The 26174-nt window shown below is 42.3% G+C and overlaps 1 protein-coding gene across 6 annotated transcripts in view; it reads left to right on the top strand.

Moving 5' to 3' along the window:
- The window catches only part of ABLIM1 (actin binding LIM protein 1), a 195187-nt gene that overhangs the window by 116442 nt on the left and 52571 nt on the right, over positions 1 to 26174 (top strand). For all 6 annotated transcript variants that reach the window (XM_061372767.1, XM_061372763.1, XM_061372762.1 and 3 more), the window contains exons 5-7: positions 4764 to 4890; positions 6016 to 6109; positions 25095 to 25182. In XM_061372767.1, the coding sequence (XP_061228751.1) occupies positions 4764 to 4890; positions 6016 to 6109; positions 25095 to 25182 (309 nt within the window). The remainder of the gene's footprint in view (positions 1 to 4763; positions 4891 to 6015; positions 6110 to 25094; positions 25183 to 26174) is intronic.

Raw genomic sequence — 26174 nt, 5'->3', positions numbered from 1 at the left:
GCACTGCCAGGGATGGAACATTCACAACTTCCCTGGCAACCCATTCCAGTGCCTCACCACCCTCACAGTAAAAAACGTCCTCCTTATATCCAACCTGAATTTCCCCTGTTTTAGTTTGAACCCGTTACTCCTTGTCCTATCACTGCAGTCCCTGATGAAGAGAAAAGCTTGTGTTTGTTTCTTTTAAAAGATAAATAACAACCACCACCATTCTGCCCTGCTTTAGCTGTCTCAGGGCAGAAGCCTGCTGCCGTTGCCTTTATAAAACTGATGTATCTGTGTTTTATAGGGAGAAGAACAGCAATAAAAGGAGTGTAACAAGAGTGTTAGTGCTGTGACTTGTTGGGGTTGTGGCAGCATTAGACGTTATCTTGGAATGTGCTACAAATGGCCATCAGCATTGAAAGGAACTCTCTGGTGGCAACAGAAAGTCAGGCTGCTAATAGCTATGAGAGCAGAGCTAGCCTGCATGGAGCAGCATTGGTATGCTCCTGCCTGTGACTGCATGACCACATTCATTAAGCCAAAAACAGGTAGATGATGAGATGATTTCCCTTTCACAAGTTCTGTGGGGTGAGCAGACGATGTGAGGTAAAGGTCTATATTTACTAGTAAAGGTTCAAAGCAATCCAAATGAGAGAGGGTAAAGTCACATGCAGTGTGCTTAGGGTTAATGCAGAGCCCACCTGAGCTGTGCTCAGAGTTCTCTGCTATTGGCTTACAGCAGGGGAGGGAGGCAGAGGGAGAAAATCCAGCTTAATTTAGGCAGTGACGAGTGGGTTGCTGTGCAGGATGTTTCACTCCTGGATGTCTGGGGTGATGCAGATGCTAAAAAAGGAAGCACATTTTCTCATCATATCTTTGCAAGCAAGGTGTCATGGGTGGCAGCTCAGCCAGCCGGCATCTTCCAGTGAGGCTGCTTAAGGGGCCTTGGGGGGAAGTCTTAATCATATATAAAATTACAGTGCTGTGATACTTTCCCTTGCCCTGTCCCCCTACTTCTCCATGCTTTTGGGCTGGCTGATTCCACATCACAGCCCTTTTGTCCAGGCGTTGGCATTTGCTTTTGTATCTGGACACATCAAATATGACACCCTATTTTATTCCAGAGCTATAGATTAAATACGTTAGGATATATCTTCAGACTGAGCAGGCCTAGCCAGACTATGTGAAAGAGAGAACAGGTATGTGCAGCATCGCTGGCAGGGAATCAGGGGGAGAAGCTTTTGCTTGGCCATAAATTGCTGCTGTCAGGGAGTGCTGTTATGAGAGAGATTGAATTCAATTTTCATGCACAATGTCTGAGCAAGTGGACGTTGCTTATGGAGATTGCAGCTACTGGCATCGCAGGCAGCCCAGGGAGACAAGGATTTGGGTAACTGTGTGTCCACTGCTCTCAGGTACAATCATTTTTGTTCCCTACTTAGGATTGATTCTGGGCGAATACATTATTTTCTTGATATTCCTGGATAGCCACCTTCTGATTTGGTCTTTCTGAAGTCATAGTGCAGTGCTTATATTGAGAAATGGCTGTCATACAGCTGAAGATTCTGAGCATGGACACAACACATATGAACATGTGTCACTTCCCATTTCTTATGAGAACCAGTGCTATGGAATGTCTAGTCTTAAGTCTTCCTTCAGCTCAAATGCATTTCCATATAGTGTCTTTTGTGGTATGCTCTTCTTTAGCTCATAACTGCATATGGGAACAGTACTGCTCACTCTGCTTTTTAACCAGTACACTGCGCTTTCCTCCTCCTCCTGATCTTGGCACAGCTGAAAGCATAGACATGCAAGGAATGGGAGGAGGCAAGAACCGGGGTTAAATGAAGGCAAAGCACAAGGAAGCTCAAGGTCAAGGTGTGCAGTTTGTTAGGCTCTGGTATGAAGCCACAGAGAACCATGGTGGGTGCTGCTCTGGCATGGGGTTGTGGACCACTGGTCTTACCTCATGGCCCTTTTAGTTGCAGCATGTTGTGGTTGCAGGTTAGGCTGATGCACATTGTGTTTAGTGGGATACCGAGATCCTGCCTGCATATGCTGTGTGAAGATGACATTCAGCTAAAGGCTTTAATGTGCCTCATGCAGGCCTGAGATCATAAATGGCTTTTATTTGTAGAGTTTGGATGAACAAATGGTCTTTTCCTAGCCCAGCCTAGCCCTATTTGCTTTCTATTTTAGGACATAATGATAATTGCTAGCTTTTCATCTCTATGCCCAACAGTTTTGCCAGAGTTAAAATCAGGTTTAGTTAAAAGCCATCTCAGCCTAATAAGACAGTACTGGGATGTTAGTTTACTTTGATTCCTGACATTTGATGTATCTGATACTAGCAGAATGGAAATAATGATGTTAATTTACTCTTGGTGAGCACTTCAAGGAACCCAGAAAAAGTAATTAAATGCTATTGTTGCTATAAAATAACAAAAGCACGTTATCAAGCCCTTGTATCGCACACAAACAGAAGAATAAGTGTGGCTACACCACCTTTGGCTTACAAAGAAGCAATGGTTCCCTACTTCCTCCATGTAACTGGCTTTGGAACTGATCAATATAGAGATACTTGACTAGGTGGACCATTTGTGTAAGGCAGTGTTTCTGTTCTCACTGCTTCAGAACTCAGAATCAAAATGAAGCCCTTTAAGAACCCTTTCTTGGTTCCATAGCTGAGAAATTTCAGCTTCTTGGGTACAGCTGAGAAAAAGCATGGAAAATGTAGCAGATTTTTCAAGGGATTAGTGTAAAAGGGAATGCATCACAGTTTGGCAGGACCCCAGGTAAGGAATGTGGAAGCTGGCACACTAGGGAGAAGCAGTAGTGCTAGGAAGCTGGGAAATGGGTGCTGATTAGAACTGCAGTTCAGCACCCACTGAGACTGAAGGATTCAGTTTATTGTCACAATCAGAAGGCAAATGGCATGTTTTTAGATTTAGCATAAGAAAACAACGGCTGGAAGAGACCTCAAGATATTATGTAGTATCCTCCTAAAACCAAAGGCAAGATCAGCATACCATAGCTATCCTGGCAGATGTTTGCTTGTCCCCTCCTCAGCCCCATGCTGGGAATTCCAGGGCCTTCCTTGGTGACCTGTTCCAGCCTTTGCTGTTATTACAGAGTGGCATGGAGCCTTGAACTGTCACAGAAGAGCAGAGGGATTCATTACATGGCATCAGTCCTTGTCATTTCATGATTTCAGTTTGTAACATTTGTCCCCCAGAGTAAAACCCTGGTCTTAGGACACCTCGGGGTTGCTTTTCAAGTCCAAGTTGTATCAACAGCCTGTGACTTGCATTTTATCACAAGATACCACAGTGCTTTGAGAGCAACACCACTGACAGAAGGAGGGACCTGCTGCAAAGGGTGACCTGGAATGCCAGAATGCACAGCATGTATTTGGGGCTTTTTTTGGCCCATTATGCATCAAACAAAACTGAGGCCCTTTAGTGTCTGAAGGAGTGACTCTCCTCTCATTGTCAGTTGTGACAATAAACCTGGGCTTGCCCTTCTGCAAGGTGTGGGGTTGCCTGGGCTCTGAACCCATGAGGTGATGAAGGGTTTCAGGCTGTACCTGTTCGCTTAGTGGAGCCAGGCTTTAACTGTTCAGATCACTGATCCTGTTGGTCTCTGTTTGTTGATGTATCAGGCACGTGGAGAGGATGTTGCATTCACTAAAAGAACACCCAGTTTGAGGATAATAAAATGTGGAAAACCCTTTGTTCCAGGCTGTCTCCTCTGTGGTTTCCCTGTATGCCTCAGCTGATGGGCATTCCTTTCTGCTTCACTGCTCTTCCAGGCCTTCCCTCAGTCCCTCTGTCCCCTGAGGCTGGGCACAGAAGCTGTAGCACAACCCTTGCAGCTCAGTGCTGTCTGCCACATCAGTCTCTTCAGATCTTACCATGTGCTCAATTGCCCCCTACCAGGAAATCTCTTGGAATATTTTATGTTTGAATAGAGAGGCATGAGAGCTTGGGGCTGAGCCGAAGATCTCTGATGTGACACGAGATATTGTGGTATCCTCTGAGACAGAGGACATGCAGTGCTCCTGGCTTCAGGTCTGCATTCTGCCATTAAAGAGCCTTTCAGAGCTGCAGTGAAAAGTGTCGGCTGCCAAGGCAGTACTAAAATCCCTGAGTGGGAGTCCTTATGCCGATTAGAGACCATGCGAACCAGTTTCCCACACCTGCATGTGGAAGACAACGTGCCCCGTCATGCAGCCTTCACTGCTGTCACCGTTGCCTTTGGTCCTCCCTGAAATAGCCTGTATCCCTGTTCCTGGCTGTGATGTGCCACCGCCCAGAGCCGGGGAAGACGTTGGGCTTTGCTGCCACCCAATGGGGAAGTGCAGCATCCTGATGGTGCTCGCTCAGGTCTCCTGACTCGGCTTCGTGCAAGCAGTCAAGATCTTGCTAAAAGCAACCCGAGAAATAGCACTGATTGCTTTAGAAGACAGGAGCTTTTTGCAGTGGTGATTTCTGTAGCTCTGTCTTGCCTGGCAGTCTTTGAATCATAAACACCATGAACAACAGAAGAGTTACTTTCCCTCTTCTACCGAGTGTGTCTATTATAGACATAACTATCTCGTTGGCATCTATTATAGATGATAATTGAATCTTTGTACAGGACCTGGGAAGTGTTTGAGGAAAGGAAGGTGCACCTTTGCTTTGCTGTGTAATGGTCCCCTTTGGTTATCAAGTGTTGCAGTGGCTAATGAGGGTTAATGAACCAAGTAACTGACAGCAAATGCTTTTGTTTGCTTGCAGATTGTGCTGGCTGTGGAAGAGACATAAAAAATGGCCAAGCATTGCTAGCTCTGGATAAGCAGTGGCACCTGGGGTGCTTTAAGTGCAAGGCCTGCGGGAAGGTCCTAACTGGGGAATACATCAGCAAGTAAGTAACCTTTGTGTCTCTTCTTCACTCTTGACATGAGCTCTTGTTGCTAACGGAGAAGAGCTGGCAGCAAAGTTCACCTGTCAAAATCTGGGTTTGTCCACCTTTACACATACACCAAAACCTTTGTTCCCAGTGAGAGCTGAGCTGGGAAAGGAAACAGACGTGCAACTGAAAGGTGGTGTTTAATCATTGTAGTCTGTATTTAATACCAGTACAGAAGGGGATATATCTCCATGCTCCCATAAAGGATTAGAAGAATTCCTGCATGTGTTTTCTCTGTTAGCCAGATACAACTTTTTTGCCATTTTGCTTTCTAAAATGCAATTTTGAGGAAAAAAGTAGAAACTTGTCCATTGCTTGCATTTGCTAGAGTAAATGTGATGTGATTGACCTGACACTGTGTTTCTCATCTCCATACATGAAGCTAATGAGGAGGGGTTTGAGCAGAAGAAAGTGTAGAGGAAAAGAATAGGGAAAAGTGGTGTAATGATAAAATAGAGGGAATGAAGATACAGTCTCTGTCGCCCCCTTCAAACATGTAATGAAGAAAGGAAATAGGGAAACAGTGTGTTTCACAAACCTGTCATTAAGGGGTGAATAACATTTAATAAAAGGTAGCATCTGTAATTTCTCAAAACAGAAATCCTCCTAAGCTGACTAATGTTTCCACTTTTAGTTTATGCTCCTTGTTCATACTGAATACCAACATAACTTTATACCTGGAAGTAGCTGCTTATACTCTCGCAGACTACCAAAGATTTTGTTGCTGATGTGAACAAAAACTACCTGCCTATAATAAAGACTGAGATCTCCTCTCGTCCTCATGGACATAAACTCCCTAAAACTGCACCACCTGTAGTCTGCTCTAAAAAATCAGATCTGCTTCAGTGGTTTGTACTGGATGCCTTTCCTTGATGGAAATCTAAGGAATAATTCTAAGAGGCACTAAGGAGAATATGCTGGGGCTTTTCCCTTCTATTACAAAATACTTCCCTTGAATTCTTTCCTATTTGCCTATTGCTGTGTGTAGGAGCTCCAGACAGAAAACAAAGGAAGAGTGTAAGTCATGCTGTAACCTCTTTCTTAAAAGGGGGTTTGTAATTTGTGGATTTCCTGTTTCAGAGATGGTGCTCCTTATTGTGAAAAGGACTACCAAGTTCTTTTTGGAGTCAAATGCGAAGCATGTCACCAGTTCATTACCGGGAAAGTCCTAGAGGTAGGTATTTTGGAAACTGGAGTTGAAGAATTGGGCCATGTCCCATTAAGTCTTCATGCAACTGCAGAGAATATAAAACTTCTCTTAGGAAAGGTTTTTTCTGCTGATTTTAGAGTAAAGTTGCTCATTTTTGGAAATACTTTCAACATTTTAGCTTTGCAGTCATCAGGAAAAGTATGCGATGGGGAATTAATTGCACTAGTTTCTATGAATCTGTGTTTCTTTTAATGGTGATGTGCAAAATCTATTGCACTGTTTATTCTGTATCAATTTGATGTATTTATAGAGGTAAGTTGAGTACTGGAATCACCTGTGAGAGAGGGAGAAATGTGCTAGTGAGGTAAATTATACATTCAGAAACAAGAAGGCAGAAACCATTGGAACTATCTCTTTTGTTGACTTTTAGTTGGAGTTCTCAGTGTTCTTACTGAAACTGGCCAGATCTTTTTAGAGATGTGTATTTTCTGTTGTTAGCACTGATCTCCATCTCCCATGGCTGTGATGGATTCCAGTTCCCTTTGAGCTGGAATCCTTGAACAATGCATGGATCCCTCTGAGTCATCACTGAAATGTTTAAAGGGCAAAAATGCAGGGAACCTTCCTTGTCACACCATCACTGAGATACAAAGAAGCAAAACTGGTACCTCTCTTGGCTGTAGCAAACTCTATGTGTTTGTTCTATGGAAAGAACCTAAGCTTTGAGCTCAAGTCTAGGGGTGGGCTGTATAGCTTGACTCCAGCTTTAGTGATTGAATGATCTTATCAATACATGGAAATAAAGCGTACTAAGTTCTGGGTAAAAGTAGAAAACTTCCTTCAGTGTTTGTGGCTTTCATTGATTATCAGGGCACAACCCATGATAATACAGTAGATGGCAGCAGTAGTTCTCAATATCTAAGACCAAACTGCTGAAGCCTGTAGAAGTTGAACTACTTATATAGTGCAACTGACTGCTATCTCAAGGGTGTAGTTTGGACAAGTCCTTAGAAACTTTCACCAAAAGAAATCCATACTATGTAGTCAGGGAGGCCATTCAGACAATTGGGTTAATTGCATCCAGTATGTATTAGCAGCCTGGATAGTCTATGAATAGGTATCATCTGGGAATGCAGATACGGAAGAGACATTCAAGCACTTTCTGCTACTAAACGGTGTTGAAAAGATGAGAAGATAGAGGTGAGCAGCTCATGTTCAATAATCAGAGCAATCTGTGAGAACTGTGGGCTCATCCTAGAAACCTTTTACACTGTCAGAGATGCAGAGTTCCAAAGGGCCAGTACCAACGCCTCTAAATTAGGCTAAAGGAACTGATAAGTCAAAGCTTAGGATGAGAAAAGCTTGTGTCAGCACTTGTATCGCACTTAGACAGAAAAGGTGTTCTAAAGGATGGGGTTAGAGCATGATTTAAATCTTCTGGTAATAATGGACATGAGAGATCAGAAGCAGTTACAGGGCCATGAAACATAATTCAGAGCACAGGATGCCACAGCTCAGGGAGGACTGCAGACCCATTTGGTGCAGGACATTCACAATCTCCTTATCCTGTATGGGTAATCACCCACAACCTTTCAGTACATCTCAAGTTTTAATTTAGATGAGATTCTCACAGGCGGATTAGTGTCTCACCTCTTTGTTTTCTTTGGCAAATTTGGATGGTTTTGATGATTTATATATCATGTGAGTTGTCTCTTGTGCTGCTGCGTCTCTTGGGAAGGAAACCACATTTCTTCATGTAAAGTAGCACAGTCAGAGGAATTATCTAGGTAAAGGTTGTGGCACATTGACCAGCCGAAGTTATAGCTACTAACATCCAGTGGGGGGCGGAGGGGGGAAACAAAAACACTTTGTATTTTACCTTTTTACTACTTTTGTTAACAATAATGGTAGTAGTAAATTCACTGATCATTATTTTCCATTTTGTTTGTCAATAAAATAATTTGTCAGGTGCAAAGCATGCTATTTCATCATAGTCATCAGTGATTAGAAGAAACTGGAGGGAAGTACATAGTACGCTGTGAGCAGACACTTCCCTCTAATGGATCAGAAGCGATGGGCAGCATGCCATTGTAGTGCTGTTTTATTTGTGGCTTATTCTTATAACATCTGGGACAGTCTACAGAAAAACTGAAGGGAAACGATGGCATGAAACTTCGCTTTGGGTTCACAGAGGCTGGTGGTACCTTTCTTCCAGTAAAAGATATTTTGTTTAAAATTATTATTTAAAGAGAAACTGAGATACTTTGCAACATTCTAGACTTGCAGCTCCTGCTTGGATTTGTCCCTCAGTATGGTTTAGCATGGAACATCAGGCTGTCGCAGTGAGCAGCCAGCAAGAGAGACCCGAAAGTCTTCATCTCAGAAGCAGCTCTGCTGTGCACCTGGTAGGCACACTCTGCACAGCCTGTCAGAAAGGCCAAGGTTTGAGTTCAAACTCTGAGAGTCAAGCCTTGAGAGGATGGACTCTCTCATCCCTCTGCTCAGTTGAGAAATGCATTAAACAGTACTTACTTTGCTGATGCCCACATATCATGGTAGAATGTCCGTTTCTCTAGGCCATGGATCAACCAACTTCCAATAGCCATGAAAATATGTAAGAAAAATATCATGTGCATTTAAGTCAGCTCAGATATTTCCTATGTATTATTTGGCACACAGTGACAGATGATAGATGAGTGCATGCCAACACAATAAATGTGGTACATTTCCAATGTGAAATAGATATTGCAACTGTCTTGAGCATACTGGATACTTTAACACATCATTTCAGGCAATGTTGTCAAGGCAACAGAGATCAGTGTTCTTCCTTGGATTTCTCCAGCAGAAAGGAATCTTTATTTATGAGGAATCACCAACAAGTGGTAAAAAACATTTTTATCAGGCATTAATGGCATAGTAAGAGTGGGGGTTTCACATAGACTTTCCACTAAGCTACTGTTTTCATAGCTTCAAGGCTTGCCTGTTGAAAGATGCCCATCAGATCCTAATCCTGCAAATTTCTGTGTAGAAATGTGTAACTCCACAAATATAAGTAAACTTTAGCACATATTGTGCTATTTGAAAGATGCTGGCCTAAATATTTTTTTGTCTAATGTGGTTATCACACACTGTGTAACTAATCCTCCAGGGCTTAACTCTTAAGTATGTCAATGAGAAGCTTTCTATTGACTTCAGAGAATGGTGAATTCTGCTTATATCTATGTATTTCACTTTTGCTTATCTAAAGTCTCTTACAAAACTTGTATGTGGTATTCTTTGAGTTTTGCAGAAGGAAGACATCAGGGCAGAAAGAGGTGGATATTTTTCATGAAATCACACAGAAAGCCCAAGAATAAGACTCAGGTCTTACAATTTTCACTTTTTTTGGCTCTTATTAATATGAACAGGATTTGATCTCATTATCTAGAGATGAATATATATATATATCAAATCCCTCAACCATCCTGCTCCTCTACCCATTGATTTTTATAACACTATTTGCTTCTTATTAATTTGGAAATGAATGGCCATTGTGTGATTACTCCTGGCTGTGCATAGCTCGAGTTCCTGTTCCAAGGGTCTGCTGCCTGCCCTGTGATCATCTCCTGTGAGCACTGTTGAAACTTGCACCCCACCTTGTAAGCAGTGGCCTAATGCCATTTCAACAGATGGACCTGAAAAGAGAAATGCCAGGGCACCAGAAGGCTCCCTTGACTTCAGCCTGCAAGGTCGAGTCCTAAATGTGGGTTTGATATTGTAATTTATGCTGAGCTTTCCCTGAGTTTTAGGAGGAGCAACTTAAGATGCAGTATTTAATGTGAAGGAGGTTTAGTACTTGTAGGTAGAGTTACTTTAATGTGCCAGAAGTTGAGGGTGTCTCCTCTGTGCTGCAACAGCTCTGAAAGATGTCAGTTCTGAGACACCTTGACTTCTGAAGTTAGAAAGAAATAGCAATAATTATGAGGGTGAAAGCACAAACAGCAAAACCTGCTATGGTTGCGTAAGGAGACCATGTCTGTGTTTAAGAGGCAAAGAACGTGAGCAGAACAGCCTGTGAGGTTCTTCAAGTATTGTTTTCAGAGCTAAAACCTGTGCTGTGAGGCGTTAGGATAAGTTTCTGCTGATACTTTTCATGTGAATGAGTTTGTTCTAAATAAATTAATAATGAGGAGGTGACAGAACAACATTGCTGGTTCCATACGAGCTGTAAGTGATTTATTCGAGCAAAGCCTGTTTATGTTGTTCAAGCATGTGCCTTCTGCCAGCACTTACCCATTTAAGCAACTTTGCTCGTGTGAGTATTTGTATTCAAATGCTTCAGTTGATTGACTTTCAGGGGAACCTGGTAGCCTACCTGCTTAAGTAATTTATTTAAGGAGATGTAGGCTTATAGCTCACATGAAAACATCACCTTTCTCTGCAATGACCCATGCAGTACAGAGTTCATTAGGTACTTCAATTATCCTCATGTTTCTTGTCCTGTTTTCTTAAAGCAGTACACTTTATAGACTGAGGAACCATGTAGAGAATCTCTTAAAACAAGCAGAGGTTTATTTCAATTCCATTCAGAAATGTTAAATGAAAGGCTAACATATATTTTTCTGCTGAATGAAATAATCAGCAAGCCTGTTTTCATAGTCATTATGAAGGAAGTACAAACAAAACATGCAATTGACTGGATTTAATGATGCAACCTGTACTGCTAATCCAGGTTGAAGTGATGTAAGTTTTTAGACACTTTCATAAATGAAGCAATTAATGAACTGAACAAGCAGTTATGATGGCTCCAAATTATTTTGGTGGTATGTTAAAGCTGTGGTAAAGAAATATCCCTGAAGAGTATATTACCCTTCTGTTTTCATGGCACCAGCCATTGTTTGGGTGTTTTGCAGGTCTGGGGAGACTTTGCTCTCAACCAGTACCTCCTAGTTCACACCATCATTGTCATCTTCACACTCCATAAAAATGCAGGGAAAAGGCTACCCATCAAATGAGAAGCAGCACTGGAGTCTTTGTTAGTTCTCTGGTCTGCTCTGTTTGTATTTAGTTTCACTGCTGTCACAATAAATGAGAAAACATGAGCATGTTGCCTGAATGTCCAGGTGAATGATAAGAAAAAGCAGAAGCACGTGCTGTGATCACTTGTCCTTTTAGACAGGTCTATGCACACCACAGGACTGTTTTGATTATGGAAAATGCCTGTTGAGAGATCAGACAAGGGTCAGTGGATATCAACTGTGTATAGAGTGTGTCTGAAGCATGATAGCACCCAAAATGTTAAAATAGGATAAAGGGATACAAGTGGGAGAAGTGAGGCATCCCTGCCCACAGCAGGGGGTTGGAACTGAATGATCTTAAGGTCCTTCCCAACCCTAACTAGTCTATAATAAGTGACTCCAGCACTCTGCCTGCATTAACCTAAATTAGACTGGGATAACAATCTCAGTGTAAGTAAGTGTTTCTGACAAAACTAGACTATTACCCAGGAGGCTGTATAAATCCTTCAGAAGCGGTGGAAGTAATATTTAATAAGGTCCAGAGAAAAAGAGCACTAATTTCATACTCAGCAGATGCCTCTCCCCAAGGGAAAAATGTTCCCGAGTTGTATCAACATCAAATAATGACACACGAGTGATGAGAAATGGTCCTGCCCCTGCTTGGGCTGGTGTTCTTCCCCCTTTTCCTTTTGCAGAATGGGTTGGCCGAGTCCCTGCAGAGTGGGTTTAGCGTGCAGGGAGGATTATTTCCTTGTTGTGGTGGGTGTGTGCAGGGCAATGCGAGCAGAGCAGAGGAGCGAGGCGCAGCGCTGGGTGCAGTGACAGCCGCTGCACCGGGAGCTGCATCGCTGAGAGCAGGAGCCCCCTGCGCATTGCTTCTGTTAGAGCTCCGAATCGGAACGGAGGTGGAGGGAGACTGCCCACAGAGTTAAGAAGGGAATGGACTTAGACTGAAGAATTAGGATCAGAAGGTAAAGCCCTTCCTGTGAAACTAGATCTGAACTGGAACAGTCATAGCTTGCTTTTGTGGGGAGAGGGGATGCACTTTGTGATGTGACCAAATAGTTTGCTAGTGGTGTTTTAATAGGGTATTGGTACTTTTGTTCCTGTGCACCAGAAGGAGTATTTTAACAGGCTGTGTGTCATTCTGTGGTTTAGGTTAAGAGAGCACAGCTAACATACTTTTAAACTGCCAGGAAAAGAGAATGGCACAGAGCTTGGGCAGTTTCTGATTGCAGCTGATTGCTTATGTATGGAGGAACAATGCAATCCTTTATCTCAAATGATTCTTGATACAGTTTGTGGGCTCTCTTGATCACTCCTGGAGATTTGTTGCATAGAAATAAGATTAGAGTATGGTTCCCATTTCTCTTTTTGCTGAGAAACGTGTTTTACCAGTTAATGTAGAACACTGGTATTTTGGAGGGGGGGGTCCCCTAATGTGGAGTTGGTTTGCATAAAAATGGGGAAATGAAAAGTTTAATAATAAGTCAAGATACGGGTAAATGCTTTAGACAGGTTGTCTATGTAGCTGGGTAGCAGCATAGGTTTTACTTACACTACCTTTCCCTGATGAAAACTATGCTGGTGTAATTGCCCAGCACAATTGCACCATGCACAGGGGCAAAACCAAATGTTCTTCCAGGAAAATAAACCAAATTGCTTTGTGTAAAACTCTTTCTGAGCAGAATTTTGGTGATCTTCTCCCTTCCCCGCTCCCCCCCCCTCCCCCCCCCCCCCCCCCCGCAATTGAATTTGGCAAGAGGGATGTTTGTAGTTGGGAAAGACTTCACATATAAAGATGACAAAAGAGTATCAGAAGTTGTCAGAGCCCCAACAGAAGTTCCGTTGCTATGGCAGCGGAATCACAAGGCATTAACTTCTCAGCAGCCGTTTGGAAACCGTCCTTCCGTCAATTTGAACATCAATAGGAAAGGGAGGAATGTTAAGAGAACACAGGGATGGTGAATGAGAAGAGCAAGTTGTAACAAGTGAGTTGAAAAAACAACCAGTTAAAGCTTCCTTATTGCCACAAAGGGATCTGTGAAATCTTGCAGGTGCTTATAAAAATAGGGCTTATCTGTAGAAATTGCTTTCGTGAGTACAGCGTCATTGATTAGGATCTGCATTTTCTAGCACAGCATCTGTCGATTTAGTTAAATACTCTCTAGTGTGTTTCTTGCACCAAGTATTACTCAAAAACTTTAGCAGCCTGGTCAGAAGTCTTCAAAATGAGGTTTCAGGAAGATGCATTTATTAGCATAAAGTTTACAGCAGCCTTTGTCATATATGGTCAATGCATGTATTCCAGTAACACATAACAGATACATAATAGCTTTTTCATGTCTTAGAGGTACACATAACACACACCAGGTTTTACTAGAAGGGTAACTTACCTAGGTGACTTTATTTTTCTTGTTATGTAGCTGTATTAAGAATTCAATTGCATGGCTATCACTGCAGAGCACATCTCGTTCTCCTCTTGGAGCAGTCTGCTTTAGGGAGAATATAATACTCTATTTGCATTTCATAGCTCCCATTGCTGCTTCTGTTCATCTTTTAAACCTTTGTTTGTGGTAGTGCTGTCTGCGACAATCACCCCCAGCAGAGATACACAATTAATAATGGTCCCTGCACTAAAGTACTTACGCTGAAAACACAAGGTCCTCCAGTGTCAGAGTGTCCCTGTCAGCTGGGATGTAGCGATAGGGCAGTGTGAGCATGCACTGTGTAACAACACAGTTATTTCTGCCTGTTACTTTTTCTGTGCCCTGGACTGAAATGACAATGAAAAATGGACAAAATGGTGAAATATAATGGTGCAATGGATAAAACATTTTGCAGGATTGTCATCTTTCATTTTTAAGTCCTATCAGTGGAAAGTTTGCTCCTGACTTCTGAAAGAGCAGGGTAGGACTGAGACCTGTCCCCCATAAAAAGTCATTGTTAGGAAGAATGCAGCAATAACATGTCTGAAACTCGAGGAGTGGAGAAGAGCCTGTTGGGGCAGGTCTGTGGCTGTCACCTGTTTGTAACAGGCTCCATCCGTCCGGCTATTGTGCTCAGCGCTGGCTCTGTGAGGATGTCCCCAGTCCTTTGTCTGCTGTGACAGGGTGCTTTCCTGGGTACACAAAATGAAAGGAAACAAAACAAACCCAAAAGATATGCCTGGAATCTCTAGGGATTGTGAAGTCCACAGAATTAACACCTGCCTTTACTGAGCAGGTGCTTTACAGGTGAGGAAATGTGATACACAAGAGGTTTTTGTGGGTGATTAAATGTTTAGAATGACCACCTGGAGCACTGAATGTGTAGATCTTAATTACATGCCCATGCTGCATTAGATCATACAGGTCTAACAGTTCTCTGTTAGATACCATGCTGCATTAGATCATACAGGTCTAACAGTTCTCTGTTAGATACCTGGGATATATTACATTTATTACAAGCCATTTCCTTTGTAAGGGGGACCAATAGCACACAGCAAGACATGCACCTTTTCATCACAAGCAGTGTATACTCTGGCATTTAAACTGTCTGAAACAAGCTTGGGACATTTTGTGGTTTGAAGAGGTCTCTGACATAAATCATTTGAATATGAGTTTAAATGTTAAGAAATTGACTTTTACATGTAGGATTTGGAGATAGAGGTTTGTTGTGCATACAGATGGATCTGCTGTTGCTTTGAATTCTGTAAAGTAGTTGCATCTTGGCTGGAAAATGTTCTTTTCCTAGCAATAAAAAAGTAGTTAAAAAACTTGAAGCAGACTTAGCAGCATCCTTGAACTATTTTACTGTTGTTAAGACAACAGTCATGGAGACCCTGTGCTCAGTTGGATACTGGATGGCAGCAAGTGATGTTAGGTATCCCCTTCTACATTACGTCCATCACCTCTTTACTGTTCAGCACCATAGTAATATTGCATCATGGTTATTTTGTTGTCATCGTTCTAGTAGTAACTAGAAATCTGGATTTCATATGGAGTCAAATGAGTCTTTTGGCTCTGACAAATACACTCCGATAGGATGTTGTGCCAGCTAGGACTCAGAGATATGCTTGCATAGTTTTGCATCTATAATTGAAAATCACATGTATCAGCAATGAGAAAACTGAGAAATAGGACAAAAAAACGGACTTCTGCCAGAAATAAAAGGCTCTGCTTTTAGCAGAGGCCATGTTGGTGGTCTGAGATTTATTCAAAGTTGCTCTGTTTGAAAAAGAGACAACAATTTCACTGCACAAACAGTCCACAGGTTACCTTGATGGCCTTTGTTTTTCCATTTTAAATTTAGGATAACACTTTGACCAGAACTACAAAATGGGAATTCCTGAGAAATGCCTGGATGTAGTTAAATCCAAGCCCATAATTCTATATGGGTTAATAAAGGATAAAACCTCTACTTTAGACTTTTCAAAGCACTACTGGATCAGAATAGTCAGAATGACATGACATTTAGGATCAGTTTGCTACAAGAACAGGCTCTACTCAGAAAGATATGCCCTGCTCAATTCACTCCTAACATGTTTTCCTATTAGAACAATCTGTGAGTCTACCAGGAACATGTTAGCATAAACTGAGTGCTTCATGTCTTGCTTTGTTTATTACAGGCTACCTTTGGTTTATATTCTCTGGTTATTTTCCCCAAATGTCCTGTGTCTGACCACATGCTTGGTTTCTTTCCCTGTCCTTTACCCTTCTCAACTTTAATTTCTCTGTTGTTCTTGGGACACTCCCTCTGAACTGAATGCAGACAGCAGGATGGAGACCAGCCTTTGCTAAATCGCCTGCCAAAGGTTGCACAGTTCCTGAAACACCTTTCTGACAGAAAACTGGAAAGGCAGTTTTGTGTTAGATGAACAAGAAACTCAGCTACAGTTATTTGGATCTAGTGGCGTGCACCAAGGAGGTCTGGCAGGGTTGGGAGTCTGAGAGTTTGAGTTCTCTGCTTTGCTCTGTTGCAAGCATGCATTTTGATCTGCGGGGAGTTGCTTCATCTCCCAGACTCTCATTTGATTCATTGTTAACAAGGTGGTTTGCCCTTGCCCACTGAATAGGTCAACATGAATTTTGCTTAGTGCTACACTGACCTGTTTTCTCTCATACTTTTCCCATACTTTGTGCCCCATTGCGGAGCTGGACTCTGGGTCTGCATCAGTTCCAGTGCTGATGGAGCACACTCAACCCCAGAATGCCTCCTGGCCTTGCACTTGAGCTGTCTCTCTGAACCACAAGCCGCATCAATAAAAGCTCCCTTCTAGCAGCAGAGCCCCTGCTACACCAGGAATTTTGTTGCTTAGCCAAGGTCTCCGTGAACTGATTTAACTCCATTGGAAACTTTTCCAGTGTAACCTTTGACTTTGACCCTAATTACTCTGCTGGTTTGGTCCAGACCTGTGCACACTAGGAGCAGGCTAATGCATGTGTAAAAGGTTCTCTGTATGTAAGGCCCATTGGAATGGATTTTAAGATCAGAGGATCTGCTATGATCATCTTGCTTGACCTTTATTCAAGTCTCATAGAGCTTTTCCCTCAAAACCAAATGAAAGCTTATCCTTTGGGAAATTATCCTGCCTTGTCGTGAAGACTGCAGAGTGATTATAAGGCCAAAGATTTTCTTTTTTGCTGCTTAAATTACCTTTATTCTTTAGAAACTTTACCTTATTTTGAGGTTAAATTTGTCTAACTGTAGCTTTTAGATGTCATAGTTTTTTCAGTGGCTTTTAATCACCTGTCCATTGTGAGCTAGTCATCTCTAACCGCTTTTTGAGTAATGACTTGACCTTCAGGTTCACAGCTGAAGACTCATGTTGCTTTGGTGGTTCTCCACTGGATTCTATTCTGTAAATCCACATGTATGGACTCATCAGTGTTCTAATGGCAATGTTGCCGTAGCTGTAGTTAAAAGGTATTTTTGCTTTTCTTTTATGTTCTGATCAGAAGAGCCAGCCCTTTCAGATACACTGAGAGCATTTTCTAGGTTATTATTAATGATGATCTCAAACCACTTCTCTCAGTTGCTGTTGCCCACAACACAGCCCTCAGTCTCACAGGGCCCTGCTTCCTTGATTTGCAGCATATTGTGTTAGACTTATAAAATATACTTGTTGGGTTTAGGTAGCTTAAGCAAACCTTGTCTTTGGGTCATCCCCACGTTTACCAGGAAGGATTTTATGTTCCTGTCTTGGCCAGAAGTAGAGGTACCTCATGCTGTGGGTAGAAGGAAGTCATCTCAGAGGCACCTGGCTCAGCAGAGCCTCCCCTGCTAACACATCCATCTGGCAGAGAACTGCCAGTTTTCTTTGACTCTTGAGTACAAATTATTCAAATCTCCTCATTTGTAAATGTTGGCTCATGGCAAGCAGTTCAAAAAGCCTTGCTCAATAAACAGGATCAAACAGGAAAAATCTGTCTTTCAGCATTGTTAAACACAGACCGGAAAGGTACACCTCCTGAGTACTCCTGCCTTGTCTGTGCCGTCTTTCATCATTTTTCATCTGCAGCTAACAAGGGATCTTTGCCTCAACCATGATTAGTTTTCTTTCTTATTTTTTCCCCATCATGCTTTAATAAAGACTCTTATTGCCTTGAGCTTACTGTCCACAGTTATTTCTTTGGTAGCTTCAGCTTTCTTATTGGTTGTCTTTATTTCAAACTGAATCACTTAGTCATTGCCTTGTTTTTTTTCTTTGATTTGTTTTTTTTAGTTCATAGTATCTTGGTTCTTATAACTTTCCTGTGTACTGAGCCTATGGACTATGATAACTTTGCTGTTTGTATTTTAGAATACAGAATTTTGAACAGTAGTAGGATGTCTTAAAAGTTCACGTTTTTACGATTACTTTAAAATCTAGGAATATGTATGTTCCTTTAAATTTCCATGTGCACATTTATATATCATAGAATCATAGAATAGTTAGGGTTGGAAAGGACCTCAAGATCATCAAGCTCAAACCCCCCTGCCATCGGCAGGGACACCTCGCTCTAAACCATATTACCCAAGGCCTCATCCAACCTGGCCTTGAACACTTTCAGGGATGGAGCATTCACAACCTCCCTGGAGAACTCATTCCAGTGCCTCACCACCCTAACAGGAAAGAATTTCCTCCTTATATCCAATCTAAACTTCCCCTGTTTAAGTTTTAACCCATTACCCCTTGTCCTATCACTACAGCCCCTAATGAAGAGCCCATCCCCAGCATCCCTATAGGCCCCCTTCAGATACTGGAAGGCTGCTATATATATCTGTATCTGTGTGTGTGTTTTCAAGGACAGATTGGACAGAGCTTTGAGCAACCTGCTCTAGTGGAAGGTGAACCTGCCTGTGGTAGGGAGTTGGAACTGAATGAGCTTTACGGTCCCTTCCAATCCGAACCATTCTATGGTTTTATACCATGTGTAATACTGCTCTTTGTTTCTGTCTGTCTATATATGCAATCAAATAATGATCAGAATGAAGATAATTGCTAATCTGGGGGGATTGCAATTAACCTTTTTATATTCGAATGAGATCTCATATTTATTACCTGCTGTCAGGTGCAAGACTTTCTGATTTATTAAATAATTCAATTGAGGTTTTTTAATACCCAAAGGAGGATTGTTACTGACCTTCCTAGCTAAATCTTGACAGGCTGAAGTCAGCTATAGTTCTAATGATGGGATAAAGGTATTTCTAATTAAATAAACTAGTAGTTATCTCGGTCTCCCAGGATACTTTCCATTGTTTTGGAGAAACTATTGCACTAGTGCAAATACAATTTCAGTTAATGTGATATGCTAATATATATACATCAAGCTCTGTTATTAGAAGCCAGATGGACAGGTCAAGGGATTAACAGTCACTTCATGCACAGAGTTAAAAGGAGAAACGTGGTTGTGTTTCACATTTGAACTCACACACTGCTGATAACTTGGTGGTCCTGTTATCACCTAACAAAAGAAAACATGAAGATGACTCAGGAAGTGGGAGGTTCCTGGTGTTAGGGAAGATTGCATATTGTATGCATCTGGTACATAATCTGTGCACAAGACTCCATGCTGTCCTTTGACTTGGACCACATAATTAATGCTCAGCAGCAAACCAAATAAGGGCTTTGCTTTCCTTTCAGCAGGCTAGAAGCTGGGGCTGGAAGGGCTTTCTTGCCTTACTGCAGAAGAACTGATCACTCAACTGTAGCTCAGCAGCCCTACGCAACTCATTAGTCAGTAGTTTTGCTGACTGATTGAGACAAAGTGATGGTTATGCCAGTATTAGGCTGTTTGAAAATGCCCTTGGCACTATGGTGAAGTTGCTGTAAAGTAGCGTTGCTTGGTTGATTCTGATTCTAGCAATATGAATGTGGTTGTAAACAACTCCTTTAGGTGAAGTATATTTTCACGTCAAATATGCACACTGGACAAAGTGTATACAAGATAAAGGAATATATACTTAATACATTATTATGTATATTAAGTGCTTTGTGAAGCCTAAGGGTAATGGAGGCAATGAATTCACAGATCTGTATTGTAATTAAAATGAAATTTAATAAAATCTAGTGCATATATTTCCTCTCGATTGTTTCTGATTAAGTATATGGTCAGTCACTGGAATTTGGTTTCTCCATGCATAAAAGTAACCCAAGATCCTAACAGATGTCGAAATCCTGGCAATAGGCAATAAAGCTGTGTTTGCTATTGCTTTGCTCCTCTGTACTGCCTGCAGTATTCTAACCAGCCACTTTGGGCTACTGTGAGCACATTTCTCAGTGGAGTGCAATTACTTTCCTTATACTGACTGCCTGCTTTTAAGTTCTTAACTTTGATCCTGATGTAGCAATAGGTGGATTTGCCCCATGAAGACAGAATTAATAGCTCCCATAAAGACCATAGTTGGTAGTTATGATTTCACCTGTTTGTGCAACTTGCTCAACACTGGATGTTGCAGGAAAATAAGAACTCAAAGCCAAGCTGACAGTGTGGTCACAAGTAACTACTAACTACTAAAGGAAGTCCAGTTGATGCTAAGCTGGCATGAGGACTCTTTCTTTCTTCATGCCAGCAGAGCAATTGCACAACTGGGGATTTAGTGTGAATCATTACTCACATCTTTGCTAGGAGGGAAAGTTATATTCCAAGCAGCTAACAATTGCAGTGCTATTGGCAGCAACTAATGAGTATGACTATATTGAGTGGTGGTAGAATTAACACTAATAAACGACGAAGTTCATTGCAGTATGTCTGTTAAGGGGTACACTACCATGACACTGGCAGTCACTGTTGGAATGCTGGAAAGTATTCTTGGATTAAAATCAGAAAGCGGCATGAATTAACAGTGCAAGTGTTCATAGCAGGAGGACAGCTGCAGTTTTGGCTTGCCCAACACAGCAATCAATGGAAGGCTCAGAGGGTCTTACACAACTTTTGCATGCATGTTGTCATCCAGATTTACACTCATGGCCTCACGCTCCATTTCCCACTTTCCCCCTGTCTTGTGTCTTGCAGCCACATCAGCCTGGGAACTGCCAGTGTGAGCTCTGCTTCCCGCTGCTCTGTCCTGTCTTGGGTTGAACAGAGAGAGCTTGAGAGCTGTTTCTGTTGAGATGGTGTGACAGTAGTGTTAAAAACACATTTAGAAGGTCCTGGCTTTAAAGATATGTTCAAACAAGGATTTATCAGTCTGGAATCTGTTCAGTGTTTAAACTGTATGAGACCTTCCTTCCTTTGGTAGTAACAGAGAAAATCATGGTAGATTCTGGAGTCCTTTGGAAGCAAAGGAGCTGCACTTTTATTTTAGTATCTGAGCACAGATATTTGTAGTGACTTGCTAAACAGACAAGAGCCTGGGAAAAATGAGTGGACAGTTTGGGTCAGGATGTTATGAGAGTCAGGTTTTGGTCTTCATACTGTTTATGCTGTTCCAGCCCCTCGTGAGATCACAGAAGCCTGCAGAGAAGGAAACAATGGAATTTGATGTTGCACCAAACATCAAACAGGGTTGAAGGTTCTGTGACCTCTGCAAGTAATTAAAATAAAGCTTCACTGGAAAATGGTAGGCTACTGCCACAGTTCCTCTTTTATAATGCATGACATTCCTTAGGGGGTTTACAAGATGAGTCCGAGTTATTCTTTGTGCTGCTCCTTAGTCCTGAAGGGAGTTAAGAAATCAGGTCATTCTCCTCAGTCACGGTAGAACTAAATATTCAATTAAATTTGTCCATCAGATGGGCCTATTATACCTGTTCATAAAAATCAAACACATACATAAGGAAGGGGGAGCTTTTAGTCTTAAATGTACTCTTTCAACTATATAGCAGGGTTTGTGGTATTATTTAGTGTTAGAAAAGTAAAGCTTTTTACATGTTTAATAGCTGTTTGTCAGGTGACTGCTGAGATATCTTTGAATGGAGAGTAAGTGCAGCTGTGTAAACGTAATGCAACAACTATGCACTTAATTGTGTCCCTTGGCCAGCAGAAAATGTCTGTTGGTAATTAGTTCTTCCTCTACCAGACCCGCTGGCATGTGAGCTCTCCTAGCGGGATTCTTGTTATTGTTCTCTCTGGCTCTTGTTCACTGTTGCTCTGTAAGGAAGGGCAGAACTGAAGGCATGAGTAATAGGAAATCTTGGGCTCTTCATGTTCACTAAAGAGGAAAACATTTATTTAATCAGCCTAAAGCTCTACAAGCACTCAGAGAATAAAAGTTAGTCTTGTGGGAAGTGAGGACAGAGGGAATGGACTCAAAAAAAACACAGTCCTTGGCTTTTGAAGTACTGTTACCATGGGGTTAAAGCTGTGTCTGTGCTCAGTGCAGGTACTTCTTATGCTGGCTTTCTGGGGCACGTTGTATCAGCTTGCGTGCAGCTGTATTTGTAGCCCTGGGCTCAGAATCATTCTTACAATACCCACCATAGCCTTCCTTGACACCTAGGGGTGACAGTTCAGTTTTGGCTTCAGGAGGTCCCTAGGGGCACCTTACTGAAGTGAAGGCAAAGGAGCGTTGTGCACATTGTGAAGAGGTTGCAGCATCAGTGGTGTAAGAAGGGCTTGTACAGGAGCTCAGTGCGTTGAGTTTAACTGGTGCTTCAAATACCTCCCAGCCTTTGAGTTTACCTTTTAAACTGCAAGAGGTCTTTAAGCCTGATGCATGCAGTGTGCAATGCAGTGACTTGTATTCTACAACCTTTCTCATTCTGGACAATTGCATGGGGTTATCACTCCACATCAGAGGGAGCCTTCAAAGCCCTCTGTGAGCAGTGCACAAGGGGCTTTTAAAGTGGCATTGCAGACTGGTTTGATCAGGTAAGGAGGATCTGCATAGCCAAACTGAAGTCATTTAATTGAATAGTATGTGTAGGAAGGCTGAATATTGATAGCTGCTGAGCCTGGAAAGATGATCTACGAAAAATTGGATGTCTCATTATAAACTATTATTATAGGTCTTGGCATTGTTATAATACATAATCATAGAATCATAGAATAGTTAGGGTTGGAAAGGACCTTAAGATCATCAAGTTCCAAACCCCCCGCCATGGGCAGGGACACCTCACACTAAACCATGGCACCCAAGGCTCTGTCCAGCCTGGCCTTGAACACCGCCAGGGATGGAGCATTCACAACCTCCCTGGACAACCCATTCCAGTGCCTCACCACCCTCACAGGAAAGAATTTCCTCCTTATATCCAATCTAAACTTCCCCTGTTTAAGTTTTAACCCATAATAGAGCTTGTACTTTTAATTACGTTACTTGGGCAATGTCCTCTGCAAAATATACACATCCAGCTCCCCCCTGTAGCCGACCATCCATGAATGTTGGCTATTGAGCCTCCAACTGCTGTTCCTAAGCCTTAGAGGAGAGGTGATGGTACGGTTTCATTCTCAGGAGTGGTCATGAGAATACATTTCTGAACTGAGTGCAGTTGTTCTTCTGTGCCACAGGGGCATACAGCTCACTCTGGTTTCCCACAGCGGTTCACCAGAGCAATCTGGTCTACTGCAGCAAGGGATGCAGTAAGGGATGAAGGTAGATTGTGAAGGGACAGCAGGGGTGGCCATGAAGAGTGAGGGGAGATTGTGAGGTGAGGTCAGGGGCAGCCATGAGGGGAGGCCATGAGGGGTAGGGGCAGCAGCTATATAGTGTGGGCCACAATGAAAGGGCAGATGAGTGGTGGCTGTGACTGGAGACCATGAGGGGCAGCCATGAGGGGGGATCAGTTTGCCCTTAGTGACATGGTTTAGTGGTCAACCATGAATCGGTGACATTGCAGAACCATGGAAAGCTACTCGATTTTAACACCCATGTATTTACATTTATAATGATGCTTATAATACACCTTTGGCTGCTGTTCCATCGTTCTGCAACTCTAAGGCTCTGGAATTATTTCCGAAATGATTGTATACTACTACTTCTTTTAACTGATTTTTTCTGTCTGCTATGGGCAAATGGGATTTAATCTGAGAACCTATTTTAGATTTGTCAGTGTGGGTAGAAGGTAAATAGGAAAGTCAGAAGAGATTGTTTATGGTTATAAATTGATAACTGATCTTTGCTTCTCCTGCCAACACACATGCCAGTTGATTTAACGGAGAATTTATAGGCAGTGACAGTAACACATAGGTTTACTATTTCATTTGACAAGAAATTGCTGTCAATTCATTCAAGTCCATTTAATAATTTGTATGCAAAGCAAAAGGAATAATGTTCAATATTGGTTTGGGTTTAGCACTTTTAGCTGAATCAACCCAGGATATTGTGATGGATTCTCTCTTTGTTTCTCATATAAAGACATATATGCTTGCTTATTGCAAGTAACAGATGAGTGCTTGAATCCAGGTGCCCTTTTCTAAAGGATCCTCAAGAAAAGCTTGGAGATGAGAAGAAAAATAGGTGGAATGGTTATCTGACAACTGAAGGACTCATTAATATTAGCACTGGATGGAATACAGACCCTTTTAAGACAAAGTATGGATCAAGCTAGTAGGAGTGACTGACTAAAGTTATTGTGAATTAACTGCAAAACAAGGAACAGAAAACTCGGAAGCCTGGGGTAGGACTGCCAGAGTAACTATGGAAAATCCAAAGGATTGGCCCCTTTTGCTTGTGGCAATGAAACACAGCTTTTAATGAAAACAGAGCTGTGGTAGAGTTTCTTGTTCCTAAGCAAAAAACAAACACAGAAACCTCAAAAAAACCCAAACCAAATCCACCACACCTCAAAGGCCAGACTTGAAGAACAGAAGCTGAAACTGTACAGGTGTGAATGGGTGATTTTCTTTGCCCACATGCCATGGTCCTCTCACAACATAGAAATCTCTGCTGGAACCTAACTATCCTTCCTGAAGCTGCATACTTATGTACAAAGGTTTCAGTTCTTTGAGTCTGGGAACTTGGTAAGCATCTCACGGGACACAAACCCATCTCAGATGGGATACCTCAGGTTAGTTAATTGTAATATAACAGGCCCCATACTCTCTCCAGTTCTGATTGTGTAGCTACTTTAACTACCCTACTGAATGCCTTTTGGGAAGCTATGAATTTTATTATAGGAACATCAGTGTCCTTACTGAAAATCTGAGCTCTGTTAAGCAGTGGCACGGTTCTGCTGCAGATATGTTCTTTAGTTGGGTGAGGCAGGCAGAGCCCAGAAAATATTCCTGTTTAATTATTTCCAATCTATTTTTCACGTACTGTCTTCCTGTTTGAAGATCTTGTCTCCAGTGATTCAGCCTTCTTGGAATAGTTTGTATCTCATTAACTGGGAGCGGTTCCCAGCACATCAGGTTTGCCATCATCTGTAAATCAAATCTGTCCGATACCGCTTATGACAAGCAGCTTGGTGGGCCCCACTCTGCTGAAGAGCTTCATGCTTAGTTTCAGGATATATGTATCAGGATGGCTTATCTTACATTCTCATTGCTATTGTCACAATCATGGGGGTCATGTTGTACCAGAGCAGATGAACTAGAAAAAAAATTACAGTGGTCTGTCACAAATAATGAGTGCAATGCATTTGTCCCTCATTTCCCTCTTTTTTTTAGGCAGGTGACAAGCATTATCATCCAAGCTGTGCACGATGCAGCAGGTGCAACCAGATGTTCACAGAAGGAGAAGAAATGTATCTGCAAGGTAAGGATGTCTCCATTCCAGTAAAAGTAGACTTGATAACTTTTCCATCAGGGACCTCAGGAGTTCATGAACCATCCCCGTGTAATATGGGCAAGGAGGTCTATAGCTTTAATAGTGTTCTCATATGCTTCCACTTGAAACCCCTTTGCACTAGTAGGTGGCCATAACATGGCTTTGCAGTGACCCTACACCCTAGCTGAGGCAGGCTGTGTTTTCAAAAACTGTGGAACAAAAATGCGATTTATTAGGCTGCCTCTGAGTTTGGCATTTCATGGGTAGCTCAGCACACAGACTGGCATGAGAGATACCAAAGTGAGAGGGTTTCCCCTGAATTCTGCTGCTTGCTTTCTGAGCTCTTTGGGACCTCACTCCACACTGTGCTGTTTGCAGTCTATCAGAGAGTGGGAGTCCATGTTGACTGGGCGGGTTGAGGTGTGCATTTCTGCAGATCCAAACATGACAGAAGGCATTGCTTCTACTTAAACTAGGCTGGATTTTATAGAATAGTTTGGGGTGGGAGGGACCGTCAAAGGTCATCAAATCCAACCCCTGCAATGGGCTATGAACTAGACCAGATTGCCAGAACCACATCCAGCCTGGCCTTGAGTATCCCCAAGGATGGTGCATTGGCCACCTCTCTGGGCAACCTGTGCCAGTAGCTTACCACCCGCATGGTAAAAAGTTTTTTCCTCACATCCAGCTTGAATCTCTCTCTTTTACTTTGTCTTGGCCAAGGTCAAAGAGGAGAGATGCCTGGCTCCTTGATCTGCCACAGTTCTCTTGGCTGTATCTCCCTTCCTGTGGATGTGAATTAATGTTCTTCATGCTCACTCTGTCTCAGAGGAGGACCAGCCCAAGTTGCATTGCTTTATGGTTCACAAGCTGTTTTCTGACCAAGTCATGTTACTGCTGAGTGTGCTCCAGACTGTCCTGCCAAAGCTTTCCTTACTCAATTCAGCATGCTTGTGAGTGTAAGGGACCTAAAAGCCTTT

The sequence above is a fragment of the Neopsephotus bourkii genome, unplaced genomic scaffold, assembly GCF_033783945.1.
Source record: "Neopsephotus bourkii isolate Nb327-2 ecotype Australia unplaced genomic scaffold, CSIRO-AGI_Nbou_v1 NB_1615, whole genome shotgun sequence".
In the NCBI taxonomy this organism is placed as follows: Eukaryota; Metazoa; Chordata; class Aves; order Psittaciformes; family Psittacidae; genus Neopsephotus; species Neopsephotus bourkii.
The sequence above is the reverse complement of the archived record's forward strand: the minus strand, read 5'-3'. Positions and strand labels throughout refer to the sequence as shown.